Source organism: Mercenaria mercenaria, chromosome 10 (genome assembly GCF_021730395.1).
Source record: "Mercenaria mercenaria strain notata chromosome 10, MADL_Memer_1, whole genome shotgun sequence".
NCBI lineage: Eukaryota > Metazoa > Mollusca > Bivalvia > Venerida > Veneridae > Mercenaria > Mercenaria mercenaria.
In genome coordinates this window covers 25514134-25530537 of record NC_069370.1, presented here as the reverse complement: position 1 = coordinate 25530537, position 16404 = coordinate 25514134, and the positions used below count along the sequence as shown (strand labels likewise).

At 37.6% G+C, this 16404-nt stretch overlaps 1 protein-coding gene across 3 annotated transcripts in view; it reads left to right on the top strand.

Annotated features, from left to right (window-relative positions):
- The window catches only part of LOC123559600 (leishmanolysin-like peptidase), a 104437-nt gene that overhangs the window by 47042 nt on the left and 40991 nt on the right, over positions 1-16404 (top strand). For all 3 annotated transcript variants that reach the window (XM_045351565.2, XM_045351563.2, XM_045351569.2), the window contains 3 exons: positions 8332-8443; positions 8720-8892; positions 11724-11829. In XM_045351565.2, coding sequence (XP_045207500.1) covers positions 8332-8443; positions 8720-8892; positions 11724-11829 — 391 coding nt within the window. The remainder of the gene's footprint in view (positions 1-8331; positions 8444-8719; positions 8893-11723; positions 11830-16404) is intronic.

Genomic DNA, 16404 nt, shown 5'->3' with positions numbered 1-16404 from the left:
CTGTCACTAAAGTTTGGGTGAGGGGGAAATATTTTCCATAAAGTCTTCAGTTTTCGCATATTTGAATTTACATGTTAAAAGTATGGCAACAAATTACTTCTACTCAAGAAATGTCAAATAATAAATTTATTCATATATCAACTTCAAAAAATTTAATTAATATATAAAATCTACAGTTATAAGCAGCATCTGCTTTGAGTGCGGGAGGTCGTGGGTTCGATCCCCGGCCGCGTCATACTAAAGACGTTAAAAATGGTACTAGCAGCTTCCTCGCTTGGCACTCAGCATTAAGGGGATAGTGCTAGGACTGGTCAGCCCGGTGTCAGTATAATGTGACTGGGTGGGGTATCATGCCACGTGTCTGTGGCGTGATATTCCAGTGAGGCAGCGCTATAAAATTGGGCATTGTGCTCACTGCTACAAGCAGACACCGTAGTTTATATGACTGAAAAATTGTTGAAAAAGACGTTAAACCCGAACACACACACACACACAGAGTTATAAGCAAATAACTTAATTCATATAACCTCTCATTCTACTACAACACAGGTTTACTTGAACCTTATGAGAATTCACTGTCATATATACATTAGTCAAGTAGTGTTCAATCTTTTAAATGGGAAATACTGTCAAAGTTTATTTCTAAACATATTGTCTACATAACATCTTTTGGTCCAGAGGACATTTTTATTCAACCCCTTTTCATCAGTCAACAACATCTACATCTCAAGTAAACTAAACCACTTGGGGAACCCTTTTTGAAATTATCTTAAATCGGTAGAAAGATATTTTTTTAAATTGGCACATTTGTACATTGTGACTTTTTACAACATCTTATTCAAAAATCTGATTCTGTTTTATTTTGGAAATGTGACTTTGAGAAAAAATATTTAAGCCTGTCAAGAGAAAATTTGAATTTGAATTTCCCTGAGAGGTGTGGCCAACATTGTTTGTACACAAAATCATGTGGATGTAATTATAAATAGTCATAGCAGACGACTCACTTAACGAGTAGTTTGTAGAACACAATATGGTATTCTTATTCAATGAAAATATAATGTGCAGGTTTAACTCATAATAATCTACCAGTTCTATTTAAGCACCTATAACATTAAAGAACTTAATTGAAAATAAAACAGGACAAAGTAATAACCACTGTCATCTATCAACTGCTGTAAGTGAACTCTGGTTTAATTTTAGACCAGCATGCAGTCCCTGTTTTGGCAGTTGCTCCGCCTCCCAGAATGTGGGAGATCCATAGAAGGCGGAACTATGAATACTCATTAATTTTTTACCACTTAATGATTAGGTGGACCTTCTTTTTTTTCAGGTGTGAAATAATCGTATGACAGAAAATATGAGAATTGCTTTATTCTGTAGGGACTTTTATTACTAATTGTTAGAGATGGGAACGAATACTGAAATCAATATTCGATTATTCGGTTTGCCATATTCGAATATATTCGAATATTCGGTTTGTTTTAATGGAAGCTTTAAATTCTTATTAAGTGGTTGGCATATACACAACATATTTATTTGTTTAAAGCGTGGATCATCGTACGTTATAAGGCCAAAAAATGTTTGTTTCGGGTAACCCGATCCTACCAAGCAAAACCCGCCGATCCTAGCGTTTTATTTCACGATTCTGTCAGTATAATCATGAACAGATTTAACTAATTCAGTGTTTTAGTTTCAAAATGATACAAAAAATCAAAATGATTATAATTTAGACCGTCGCAATTTTATCTAAAAATAGCGGGTCGTCCCATTTAAACACGTGACGCGCTGTTGTATTACCGCCGCCATTTTGAAAATTTTCAATCGGCGTCTAAAAATCGGCGTCTAAAAAGCAAGTATGGCAGACTTAAACCTCCTTCAACATCAACTTACGCATCAATCTAGTGTTATTTCTAGAGCGACGCAGCGGGGCGCCCCGCCCTGGCCTTTTTTACTGCCGCCACGCTGCCCTTAAAATGTGCCCTCCTGCCTTTGATCTTCTGCTAAATCCCGCCAATTTCCCTGTTGACATGCCTCGCCAATTTTTTTATCAACAAATTACGTCACGGCGAGTGCACACAGGTAATGAAAATCAATGAAGTGTTAAAACTAATTGATTAAGAGAATGGATCCTGTGTAATGTCAAAAAGGCGTTCGTAAGCGGCCAGCTGATTACCGAGCACATGAAAAGTGCCCTGTAAGATTTCTTTGTGCCAAACGTAAATTAGACCGTTGTTTAGTATAATAATAAATGTATATCAATGCAGTTTGATTCTACTGAAATTTCAACTAGAAAGTGCACATCTTTTAATGAATATCGAAAGAAAAAATAAGTTTTGGAATGTCCGTTCACGAGTCTTATTACACCCGATGTCGTATGCAATTTTTCAATAATTCCTTCAAAAAGCTGACTGTCAATGTATTTTTTAGCTCACCTGTCACAAAGTGACAAGGTGAGCTTTTGTGATCGCGCGGTGTCCGTCGTCCGTCGTCCGTCCGTGCGTCCGTGCGTCCGTGCGTCCGTGCGTCCGTAAACTTTTGCTTGTGACCACTCTAGAGGTCACTTTTTCATGGGATCTTTTTGAAAATTGGTCAGAATGTTCATCTTGATGATATCTAGGTCAAGTTCGAAACTGGGTCACGTGCCATCAAAAACTAGGTCAGTAGGTCTAAAAATAGAAAACCTTGTGACCTCTCTAGAGGCCAAAATTTTTCAAAAGTTTTCATGAAAATTTCAGAATGTTACCTTGATGATATTAGGTCAAGTTCGAAACGGGGTCACGGGGGTTTTTAAAAAAACTAGGTCGTAGGTAAAAAAATAAAAAAAACCTTGGCCTCTCTGGGGCCATTTTTTTTCATGAGTCCATGAGTTTTGGGGTAAAAATTTTATCTTGATGAATTTTAAAGTTCGAAAAGGGGCCCCGTGGGTCAAAACTAGGTCATTGGCAAAAAATAAAAAAAACCTTGTGACCTCTCTAGGGCCATATTTCTCAATGCATCTTCATAAAAATTTGGTCAAAATGTTATCTTGATGATATCTAGGTCAATTCAAAACGGGGGTCACGGGGGTTTTTAAAAACTAGGCAGTAGGTTAAAAAATAGAAAAAACCTTTTGTGACCCTCAAAGGGGCCCAATTTTCATGAATTTTATAAATTTTGGCAAAATGTTTATTTGATGATATCAGGTCAAGTTCGAAACTGGGTCACGTAGGGTCAAAAACTAGGTTTTGGTCTAAAAAAAAAAACCTTGTGACCTTCTAGGGGCCATATTTCTCAATGCTCTTCAAAAAAATTGGTGAGAATGTTCGCTTGATGTATCTAGGTAAAGTTCGAAACGGGGTCACGTGGGGTTAAAAAAATGGTCAGTAGATCTAAAAATAAAAAAAAACCCTTGTCCCTTTCTTAGAGGCCATATTTTCATAAATCTTCATGAAATTGGTCAGAATGTTCACCTTGATGATATTGGTCAAGTTCGAAACTGGGTCAGTGGGATCAAAATAGGTAGTAGATCTAAAAATAAAAAACCTTGTGCCCTCTAGTGGCCATATTTCTCAAGGGTCTTCATGAAAAATTTGATCAAAATGTTCATTTGATGATATCTAGGTCAAGTTCGAAACGGGTCATGTGCGGTCAAAAACTAGGTCAGTGGGTCTAAAAATGGGGAAAACCTTGTGACCTCTCTAGGGGCGATATTTTTCAATGGATCTTCATAAAAATTTGGTCAGATTGTTTCCTTGAATATATCTAGGTCAAGTTCGAAACGGGGTCACGTGGGGTTAAAAAAAGGTAGTAGTCTAAAAAAGAAAACCTTTGACCTCTCTAGAGGCCATATTTTTATGAGATTTCTGAATATTGGTGAAGTTCTCTTGATGATATCTAGGTCGTTCAAAAAATGGGTCACGGGGGGAAAAAAACAGGTCAGTAGTCTAAAATAAAAAAAACCTTTGTGCCTCTCTGGGGCCCATATTTCTCAATGGTTCTTCATGAAAATTGGTGGAATGTTCGCTTGTGATACTAGGTCGGGTTCATAAGGGTCATGTGCGGTAAAAAAAACTGGTCAGTAGGCGAAAAAAAAGAAAAACCTTTTGTGACCTCTCTAGAAGCCATTTTTCACGAGTCTTCATGAAAATTGGTGAAAAATGTTCCCTTTGATGATTTGGGGTAAAGTTTAAAAGTGGGTACGTCCCCTTCAAAAAAAGGTCATTGGCAAATAATAGAAGAACCTTGTGACCTCTCTAGAGGCCATTTTTTAAATGGATCTTCAAAAAAATGGTCAAAATTTTTTTTATCTTGATGTATCAGGTAATGTGCTAAAAACTAGGTCGTTTTCAAATAATAAAAATAACGATGTCTACTCATTGAACACTGGGGCGTGGGATAGGTGGCGATTCAGGACCTCATGGTCCTCTTGTTTATGAAAGAAAATCAAAATTGAAAAACTATCTTGGTTTACCTTAGGGGGTCAATTAAAATGTGTAAAAATACTTTTAACAGCATTTCAAAAGTGTCGGTATCCGGATAGTTATTTTTGGGTTACTGTATCGGTTCTTCAGACTGTAAGTGTTTTAGCGCTTTATGTTAAAAAAAATATTGATAAAAAACCGTAATACAACATGACTTTTGATAATTAGTAGTTTACAATTTTACCCGAAAAAGTCTTTTTTTATGTGTTTCAACATGATCTTGGTTTCAAGCTTAAGCTTGAAATTAAGGTCCTCGACTATTTCATATTCATATGAATAAGTTGACATTCTTGGTAACATTTTTAGCTCACCTGTCACAAAGTGACAAGGTGAGCTTTTGTGATCGTGCGGTGTCCGTCGTCCGTCCGTCCGTGCGTCCGTCCGTGCGTCCGTCCGTCCGTCCGTAAACTTTTTGCTTGTGACCACTCTAGAGGTCACATTTTTCATGGGATCTTTATGAAAGTTGGTCAGAATGTTCATCTTGATGATATCTAGGTCAAGTTCGAAACTGGGTCACGTGCCATCAAAAACTAGGTCAGTAGGTCTAAAAATAGAAAAACCTTGTGACCTCTCTAGAGGCCATATATTTCACAAGATCTTCATGAAAATTGGTCAGAATGTTCACCTTGATGATATTTAGGTCAAGTTCGAAACTGGGTCACGTGCCATCAAAAACTAGGTCAGTAGGTCTAAAAATAGAAAAACCTTGTGACCTCTCTAGAGGCCATATATTTCAAAAGATCTTCATGAAAGTTGGTCAGAACGTTCACCTTGATGATATCTAGGTCAAGTTCGAAAGTGGGTCACGTGCCATCAAAAACTAGGTCAGTAGGTCAAATAATAGAAAAACCTTGTGACCTCTCTAAAGGCCATATTTTCCATGGGATCTGTATGAAAGTTGGTCTGAATGTTCATCTTGATGATATCTAGGTAAAGTTCGAAACTGGGTCACGTATGGTCAAAAACTAGGTCAGTAGGTCTAAAAATAGAAAAACCTTTTGACCTCTCTAGAGGCCATATATTTCATGAGATTTTCATGAAAATTGGTCAGAATGTTCACCTTGATGATATGTAGGTCAAGTTCGAAAGTGGGTCACGTGCCATCAAAAACTAGGTCAGTAGGTCAAATAATAGAAAAACCTTGTGACCTCTCTAGAGGCCATATTATGCATGGGATCTGTATGAAAGTTGGTCTGAATGTTCATCTTGATGATATCTAGGTCAAGTTTGAAAGTGGGTCATGTGCCTTCAAAAAGTAGGTCAGTATGTCAAATAATGAAAAAAACGTTGTGACCTCTCTAGATGGCCATATTTTTCATGGGATTTGTATGAAAGTTGGTCTGAATGTTTTTCTTGATGATTATAGGTCAAGTTTGAAACTGGGTCACGTGCCTTAAAAAACTAGGTCAGTAGGTCAAATAATAAAAAAAAACTTGTGACCTCTCTAGAGGCCATATTTTTCGTGGGATCTGTATGAAAGTTGGTCTGAATGTTCATCTTGATGATATCTAGGTCAAGTTTGAAACTGGTCAACTGCGGTCAAAAACTAGGTCAGTAGGTCTAAAATAATTAAAATCTTTTGACCTCTCTAGAGGCCATATTTTTCAATGGATCTTCATGAAAATTGATCTGAATGTTCACCTTGATGATATCTAGGTCAGTTTCGAAACTGGGTCACGTGCGATAAAAAACTAGGGTAGTAGGTATAAAAATAGAAAAACCTTGTGACCTCTCTAGAGGCCATATTTTTCATGAGATCTTCATGAAAATTAGTGAGAATGTTCACCTTGATGATATCTAGGTCAAGTTCAAAACTGGGTCACATGAGCTGAAAAACTAGGTCACTATGTCAAATAATAGAAAAAACGACGTCATACTCAAAACTGGGTCATGTGGGAAGAGGTGAGCGATTCAGGACCATCATGGTCCTCTTGTTTATGAGAAAGGCTTGAATGGTTTGACCAAAATTTTAAGTTAATAAAAACCCTTTGTAAACTCTCTTACTGGTTTTGGGAAGATATCATTTAATTACCACTTTATTCTGTGACATTTATTTTAAGTGTGAAGTTAAGATAAATGGAATAAACAACTATAGACATATAGAAATGCAACTACTGCTATGGTAACTTTCTCGTCTAAAAGAGCACCCTGCCCCTTTCGGACAGCACCCTGCCCCTTTTAGGCAGCACCCTGTCCTTTTTGAGCTCTAGAAATAACACTACAATCATATGTTATTTCTTGATTTTATTATAAAGTACTTCAAAATTTAATTCGAATACGGCCGATTGCCGATGAAAACCGATTCTGCGGATGGTCTGAAACGTCGTACAAAATATTGTGAAAAGATCGACAATATCTACAAGTCTGGTATTGTTTTCGAAAAAAAAATCTACAACTGGTTACATAAAACAGGCGCCAATAAAAATGAACAAAAGATAAAAAGATATCACATTTACGCCTAATACAAACTGTTAATCCGTAGCGATGACCCCAGGTAATTATGCATTGCAATTTTCTTGTTAATTGGACATCTTTTGACATGCATCTGACACATTGATGCCTGTTGCAAACTGTTAATCCGTAACGATGGCCCCTGCCAATTATGCATTGCTATTTTCTTGTTAATTGGACATCTTTTGATACGCGATAAACAAACATGACATGGTTTTATTCGGTAGAATTAGCATGCTCATGTTGCCCAAATTCAATGATACTTATTTTGAAAAAAAAATACAATAATTTACGAATATTCGAATTTGATTTTCATATTCGAATATTCGACCGGTTTTCGAATATTCGTTCCCATCCCTACTAATTGTACATTATTTTGTTTGCACATAAATTTGTTGATTTCTAATTTTCTTAAGATAAAATAGATAAGCAGACATGTGATGGTATGTACGTCTGTATGTCTGACCTTCATGTTTCGTCTGTATGTCTGACCTTCATGTTTCTTCTGTATGTCTGACTTTCATGTTTCATCTGTATGTCTGACCTTCTTGTTTCGTCTGTATGTCTGACCTTCATGTTTCGTATCAGGATTATAACTTAATAATCATGAAAGGTATTGACATTAAGCTTGGCAGGTAGATAGCTGGCGATGAGATGATGTGCAGACCGCATGATCCTGGTTGGTAGGTCAAAGGTCAAGGTCACAAATGTACCCAAGTTATCAAATTTTTCCATCTGATGATGTGTTTGAAGCATACCTTGATAACTATTCAAGGTATTGACTTTAGACTTGGTGTATAAGGTCAATGCAATGATATACAGCACACATGAACTGGGTCAGAAGGTCAAGGTCAGAAATGGAGCTCAAATGTCAAAATTTGTCATATTTTTTGTCCAAGTATAACTTAATAAACATTCAAAATGTTTTAACTTCAAATTTTGCATATAGGTGGGTGGCAAAGAGAAAATGTACAAAGTGCATGAACTGTGTTAGTAGGTAGAAAATAAAGGTTAAACCTGTCTGTCATATTTTGTGTCAAGCATGTAACGAAATAACCATTTAAGGTTATGACTTCAGACTTGGCATATAAGTAAGTGAAGATGAGAGGTTGTGCAGAGCAGAACTGATGCATCCCCCCACCCCCACCCCAAACATGACATTATAACCATCCGTCCCCACCACCAACACTCAAAACCCCCCCCCCCCCCCCCCCCACCCCCAACACACACACAATAAAAAGAGAAATGTTAAATTTACTTTTTCTTTCTTTAATATGAAATTTCAGATGTATATTGTCTTACTTTGCAGGAGATGCATCCCCGCTCCCCCTCAACACACACACAATAAAAAGAGAAATGTTAAATTTACTTTTTCTTTCTTTAATATGAAATTTCAGATGTATATTGTCTTACTTTGCAGGAGATGCATAAGAGATACTGTACGATACTATGATGGGATACGTTACTGCACTGGCGGCTGTGCTGCAGAAACACGGTGTGGTGATATCACAGTGCCAAACTCACATTTACGTGTAATGTATTCCTTACATTTGTAAAAAGTTAAATAATTAATATAATAGAGGCTGCAGTTAATGATAATTAATAATTTAATAATTGCTTTGCTATAAAGGAATAATTCAACTGTGTATGTACAAAGGGAATTATTCCTCTCTATAGTTTATTTGAAATAACCCCCCAAAACATTTTGCACTGTGGCTTAATAAAGATGGTTCAATAAAATTTTACTGCATGCCTGGCCTTACGGTAGAATTAGCTCTGAGTGATGTTGGATGTTTATTATGATACAGAGTTGTGAATGGTACGACAGTGTTGGAAACGAGTACCATTCTCCACAAGATACCATGCCAGGTGTGAACGCTTCATTTATTCTGTATGTGGCAGCATTGTCCTCAGACAAATGTTCCTGGCAGAAAACTGTCGCCTTTGCAGCCCATTGTCAACAAGAACAACAATATGATAGGTTTGTACACATTTGCTTTTTAAACGCCCGAAGGGACTTACTATGTTACGACGCTGATGTCCGTCCGTCTGTTAGCAATTTCGTGTCCACTTTATAACTCTTGAACCCCTTGAAGGATTTCAAAGACACTTGACTCAAATGTTCACCACATCAAGATGACGTGCAGAGCACATGTTTCGGATGGCTTGTTTAAAGGTCAAGGTCAGACTTAGGGGTCAAAGGTCATATGAGTTTGTTTCGTGTCCGCTCTGTAACTCTTCAACCACTTGAAGGAAACTTGGCACAAATGTTCAACACATTCAGACGGTGTGCAGAGCCCATGCTTCTGGTGGCTCACTTCAAGGTCAAGGTCAAATTTAGGGGTCAAAGGTCGTATGATTTTTTTTGTGTGTGTGTATATTGCATTGCATTGCGGTGCTCTTGTTTTTATTTTGGCAGATCCCTTTTTTGTTCACTTACAATAATTTTTCTATGGAATTACTTCCCTTTTATGTTACTATAAATAGCTTATTTTGTAACTTTTATATTATTGTTCATAGGAAAAAAATGAGACCACTTTTCTGTGGTACAACATGGATGGTACCTCCATTTTTTAGGTGTAATTGGACATACAGTCAAACCTGTCTACAAAGACCACCCTTGGGAGAACATATCACAGAAACAGCAATGATAGAATAAAATGAAATGCTGTAATAGTCCCATAAAAACATTAAAAATAATTCTTACTTATTATGCCCCCTTCGAAGAAGGAGGGGTTTATTGTTTTGCTGATGTTGGTTGGTCTGTCTGTCTGTCAGTCTGTCGACCTATTGGTTTCTGGATGATAATTCAAGAATACTTTGGCCTAGGACCAAGTTGATGGCGAGGTTGGTCATGACCAGCAGATGGCACCTATTGATTTGAGATCAGTAGGTCAAAGGTCAAGGTCACAGGGACCCGGACAGTTACACAATTTGTGGACGATAACTTGAGAAAGCTTAGGCCTAGGATCACGAAACTTAATATGTAGGTTGATCATGACCAGCAGATTACCTGGATACGGAGGTCACTTATGACTGGTAAATGAGCCATAATTATTAATTTGATGCCAAATGCACAGTGACAAAATAATGTCTGTTTCTTGTGCAGTTACTGAATGCATCAAGCGGGGTGGGGACATTTGGTGTTCTACGAGCTCTTGTTTACTTAGAATTTCAGTTTAATTTTGATGCTTTTTCACTATATCTCTGTTGTTACTAAATGGATTTATTCAAACTTAAAATGGTGGTTCCACATTGCACAATGTTCATGATGCTGGCATAAAAATGCTATGGGTTATGCCCCCTTTTTACAAGAATTTCTGGTTCAAGTTGTGATGCACTTCTGTTCTATCTCACTTATTTGATTCAAATTTAAACATCAAATAGTTGCCCCACATTATTAGCCACATGATATGACACAATGTCCTTGTGCATTACTATTGCAGAAATTTCCATGAATTATGTCTCTTTTATACTTATTTAATGTTTTGATACACTTCTCTATCCCTGTTATTATGCCCCCCCCCCCCCCCCCCCATTGAAGGAGGGGTATATATTGTTTTGCAGATGTCGATCGGTCGGTATGTAGACCAATCCGTTTCCGGATGATAACACAAGAATGCTTGGGCCTAGGATCATGAAGGTTGGTCATGACCAGCAGATGACCCCTATTGATTTTGAGATCAGCATGTCAAAGGTCAAGGTCACAGTGACCCAGAACAGTTAAACGGTTTCTGGATGATAACTAGAACGCTTAGGCCTATGATCATGAAAGTTGATAGGGAGGTTAGTCATGACCAGCAGATGACCCCTACTGATTTTGAGTTTAGTAGGTCAAAGATCAGAGTCACAGTGACCCGGAACTCTTTAACGGTTTCTGGATGATAACTCAAGAATGCTTGGGCCTAGGATCATGAAAGTTGATAAGGAGGTTGGTCATCTGCAGCAGATGACCCCTGTTGGTTTTGAGGTCAGTATGTGAAACTGCTGGCTTGATTTTAAAATAATTTCACATAAATTGTCCTAATATGTGACCTTCTACAAAGATTGTTCAAATTATACCGATTCATCAAAAAACATGGCCACCAGAGAGCGTGGTCACTTTTTCCTATATGAACATGTATATAGTGGAAACTTAAAGCTTTCTTGTATGAAACTGCTGGCCTGATTTTAAAATAATTACACAAAAATGATCCTTGTGTGACCTCCTACCAAGATTTTTCAAATTATTTTGGCTTAAAACGTGGCTGCCAGACTTAGTTGTCACTTTTTCCCTATATGTATGTATTGGAAATTCTAAAAAATGTTCTTGTCAGAAACAGCAGGCCCAATTTTAAAACAATTTTACACAAATGCTTCTTGGGTCTAAGGTCAAGGTCACATTTAGAAGTCAAAGGTGTTTCTTGTCTGGTCCATAACTCTGACATTTATCAAGGGATTTGAAAATAATTTGACACAAATGTTAACCAAATTGAGAAGGTGTGTCACGCTTATGACCCAGGCCTCTTAGGTCAAGGTCACAAAATGATATATGATTTCTTTTTTGCGCATACAACTGTGGCATCCTTGGGCATACTTCGGGGGCATTTGTCACCAATAGTGACAGCTCTTGTTTTATTTTGTTTTATCAGAAAGATGAGGTGGCACTCCTGTAAACATAAAATTAGAAAATGCTGGCCTAGTATTACTGTACTTATTTCTTGCAATATAACAAGTGTTCAGATTCCATCATCTTGACATGCTTCTGGTTCCGAGAGGAAAGGAAGAAGTAAACATGATTCATTGTAGTTAATGTTCTATTTTCTGTTTTAGACCAGTGGCTGGGTATTTCAGTATCTGTCCAAAGAGTGTATCCACAAGTATACACAAACATGAAGAACTCCTGTATACCATTAAACATGAAATTCTGCATGCATTGGTAAGTACAGCCTTTTCAGTTCTATAAATATCATTTTACTTTATTAGTCCCCTACTTGTTGCACACCAGTTTTTGGGACTATAGGGTTGCACTTTTCCATATTTTTAGCTCACCTGTCACAAAGTGACAAGGTGAGCTTTTGTGATCGCGCGGTGTCCGTCGTCCGTCCGTGCGTCCGTAAACTTTTGCTTGTGACCACTCTAGAGGTCACATTTTTCATGGGATCTTTATGAAAATTGGTCAGAATGTTCATCTTGATGATATTTAGGTCAAGTTCGAAACTGGGTCACGTGCGGTCAAAAACTAGGTCAGTAGGTCTAAAAATAGAAAAACCTTGTGACCACTCTAGAGGTCACATTTTTCATGGGATCTTCATGAAAGTTGGTCAGAATGTTCATCTTGATGATATCTAGGTCAAGTTCGAAACTGGGTCACATGCGTCAAAAACTAGGTCAGTAGGTCTAAAAATAGATAAACCTTGTGACCTCTGAGTCACATTTCATGGATCTATGAAAGTTGGTCAGAAGTTCATTTATCATCATTGACTGGTCACGGCTCAAAACTAGGTAGTAGTCTAAAAAAAAACTGGACCTCTCAGAGGCATAATTCCAGAGTCTTCATGAAATGGTCAGAACGTTCACCTTGATGATATCTAGGTCAAGTTCGAAACTCGGTCACGTGCCGTCAAAAACTAGGTCAGTAGATCAAATAATAGAAAAACTTTGTGACCTCTCTAAAGGCCATATTTTTCATTGGATCTGTATGAAAGTTGGTCTGAATGTTCATCTTGATGATATCTAGGTCAAGTTCGAAACTGGGTCACGTGCTTCAAAAACTAGGTCAGTAGGTCTAAAAATAGAAAAACCTTGTGACCTCTCTAGAGGCCATATATTTCATGACATCTTCATGAAAATTGGTCAGAACGTTCACCTTGATGATATCTAGGTCAAGATCGAAAGTGGGTCACGTGCCGTCAAAAACTAGGTCAGTAGGTCAAATAATAGAAAAACCTTGTGACCTCTCTAGAGGCCATATTTTTCATGGGATCTGTATGAAAGTTAATCTGAATGTGCATCTTGATGATATCTAGGTCGAGTTCGAAAGTGGGTCACGTGCCATCAAAAACTAGGTCAGTAGGTCAAATAATAGAAAAACCTTGTGACCTCTCTAAAGGCCATATTTTTCATTGGATCTGTATGAAAATTGGTCTGAATGTTCATCTTGATGATATCTAGGTCAAGTTCGAAACAGGGTCATGTGCGGTCGAAAACTAGGTCAGTAGGTCTAAAAATAAAAAAATTGGTGACCTCTCTAGAGGCCATACTTGTGAATGGATCTTCTGAAGTTCATAAAAATTGGTCAGAATGTTCACCTTGATGATATCTAGGTCAAGTTTGAAACTGGGTCACGTGCCATAAAAAACTAGTTCAGTAGGTCAAATAATATAAAACCTTGTGACCTCTCTAGAGGCCATACTTTTCATGGGATCTGTATGAAAGTTGGTCTGAATGTTCATCTTGATGATATCTAGGTCAAGTTTGAAACTGAGTCAACTGCGGTCAAAAACTAGGTCAGTAGGTCTAAAATTATTAAAATCTTTTGACCTCTCTAGAGGCCATATTTTTCAATGGATCTTCATGAAAATTGATCTGAATGTTCACCTTGATGATATCTAGGTCAGTTTCGAAAGTGGGTCATGTGCGGTCAAAAACTAGGCCAGTAGGTATAAAAATAGAAAAACCTTGTAACCTCTCTAGAGGCCATATTTTTCATGAGATCTTCATGAAAATTAGTGAGAATGTTCACCTTGATAATATCTAGGTAAAGTTCAAAACATGGTCACGTACCTTCGAAAACTAGGTCAATAGGTCAAATAATAGAAAAACCTAGAGACCATATTTTTCAATGGATCTTCATGAAAATTGGTCAGAATTTTTATCTTGATAATATCTAGGTCAAGTTCAAAACTGGGTCACATGAGCTCAAAAACTAGGTCACTATGTCAAATAATAGAAAAAACAACGTCATACTCAAAACTGGGTCATGTGGGAAGAGGTGAGCGATTCAGGACCATCATGGTCCTCTTGTTTGACATTTGTGTCCAGTCTATAACTGTTAAGCATCAGAGGGGTTTGAATATTACTTAACAAAAAAGTTCCCAATAATGAGATGACTTGTCATGCACAAAACTGACTTGTCATGCTCAAAACCCGGTTCCCTAGTTTAAAGACAAGGTCATACTTGTAGGTCAAACGTTAACAGGTCTTTGAACTTCACTATTCGAGTTGAGAGAGCTATCTTATTCAGTCCAGCATTACCTTGGTTTTGATGCACTTTCCCCTAATCTGTTATTGCTTAAAGGATTTGCTTCTACTTAGTAAATACCCCAGTCACACATATGACACAGATAGCTACGTCTAGCCAAGGATAGGTAGTTATCCGTATCGATCCTTACCTGAACCGTTACCTTAAAGTAGTAATTCGTATCAATTTGTGCCAACACTTGGTCAAAACGTATTCAAGACTTATCCAAAACTTGAAAGTTTCTCCAACGGTTGAACCTGCACAAAACCATTTGAGCATGACTTTAGTTCAACTTAGTTGAAACTTATTCATCCATAGTTAAACGTACTAAAACTTAGTTATCCGTACTGAAAAGTACCTTGCTGTATTGATCCGAAGCTGAACGTAGTTATCCGAGGCTGCCCGTACTTAAGCGTAGTTCAGTGTAGTTCAGCGCTGACCCGTCCATGCGATGGGCAAGTTGCCAGGCGCAGTAAAATGTAGTTCAACGTAGTACTTACTCGCATCCTTATTTTTTGTTCCCCGTTTCTAACCATTTTTCCAGTATTAAGACCTACTTCTCGGTTCTTATCCATGTCCGCCCCCACCACAGACCAATCCCATCCGCACCGACATATCCGTATTTGTAGCTTTAAGCAGCTTTTCCCCATCATCACCTGCATCATATAGCACAAGGTCTTTAACATTTGCACCAATATTTTATGAATTATCCCCATTTTACTTCTCCTGTGGCAGTTCTTGTCAACAGGGTTCTTTTCCTGTCTGGTCTGTAACTTAACCATCCATCAAGGGATTTAAACATTACTTGGCACAAATGTTTTCATACAGGCCAATATTTAATTAATAGATGTATGCAATTTTTGAAAATTTTACATGTTCAGACATTCAAAATAGTGTTGTCATACCAAATATCTGACTTAGTCCCATTAGAAACGCTTGCAAAAATTCTGTGGTCATATTTCAGTACCAATTTCTTGCCATTATTGTAAAAAACAAGAAATGGTAGTTTGGTACGAAATGCAGTTATTGTTTATGTGGGGGTTGGGTATTTATTCCAACCTAGTTTTAAAGAATCCAAGAATATAATAACACATTTCAACTCTCTATCATCTTGGCCGGTATTAACTGAAAAACACCCCATGGAGAGCCTCCTTGGTAGGATGATTCAGACTGTCCACTCTTGCTTATCAGCATTATGCTTGAATTGTTTAGAAATGACCTATACATGCAGTTTTGACTCTGTCTTATTCCTGGAGCATAACAAATTGCCTTGTTTCGATATACATGCCAAGCAGCTTTCTTTGTGATCTAGACAGCCATGCGAGCAGACAACATTTTTAGAAACTCTAACTGCCATCCAACTCTTCTACCTGTTCCAAAGCTTCTGCATTTTTGGAGCAATCTCGTACAGTTCATCATTTCGTGCCTACATTATATATTTCCATTATATATGTGCCCCCTAAAAGAATTGCTGAATAGAACCATATACCGCATATATCAAAGTATATCAAAAGTTGATACAATGTTTGGCTTCAAGCGTCCTTGGTCAGACTGGTTCTATTTGGCAGGTTCTTCATTTCAAAATCGGCTGCCCTGCTCTCGCAACAGTCTTTCGTACTAGTACTGATTAATTTCATGCCAGTACGCCTTCGACCCGACTGCCTGTCTCTTTGGGACACTGACCTCTGCTGTACGCATACCTCAGTTCTCACTTTGTTAACTGCCGCAATGGGTGCAAGCCCCATTGCCTTTCGGTCGTGGTCGTGGTTGTCGCAACCAGGGTCGCCAGCTTGCTGCGATGGACTTAGTGAGATTCCCCGCTTTTGCCAAAGATTTGTATGTGTAAAGATTTATTTGATTCATACTTATATATTATAATTACTTTTAGTGTATATGTGTAAAGTTACTTGATTCTGAATATGTTTTATGATATAATAATTTTAGCTCATGTTATTGAATGAATACATAATACTGTTTTCTATGATACCCTGTTTGTTGGTTTCTTTAAATGCCTACTTTACACAATGATTGTAACCAGGAATGAGAATAAGTTTTGGTAAAGTAGAAAAATCAGTGGGTGGGAGTCGGAAGAAATGTAGGCAAGCTTAGTAAAAGTGTATCCTCTGTCCCTCTCTGCATTTTAATATTAGCAAAATTTACTAGTTATGAGGTTTCCCTCTGTCTCCTGTGACAGCTCTTGTTTTATTTTCAGGTAATAAGATAACCCATGTCTCATGTATATACTTTGTTTCAACACTAGTAAACTTTTCA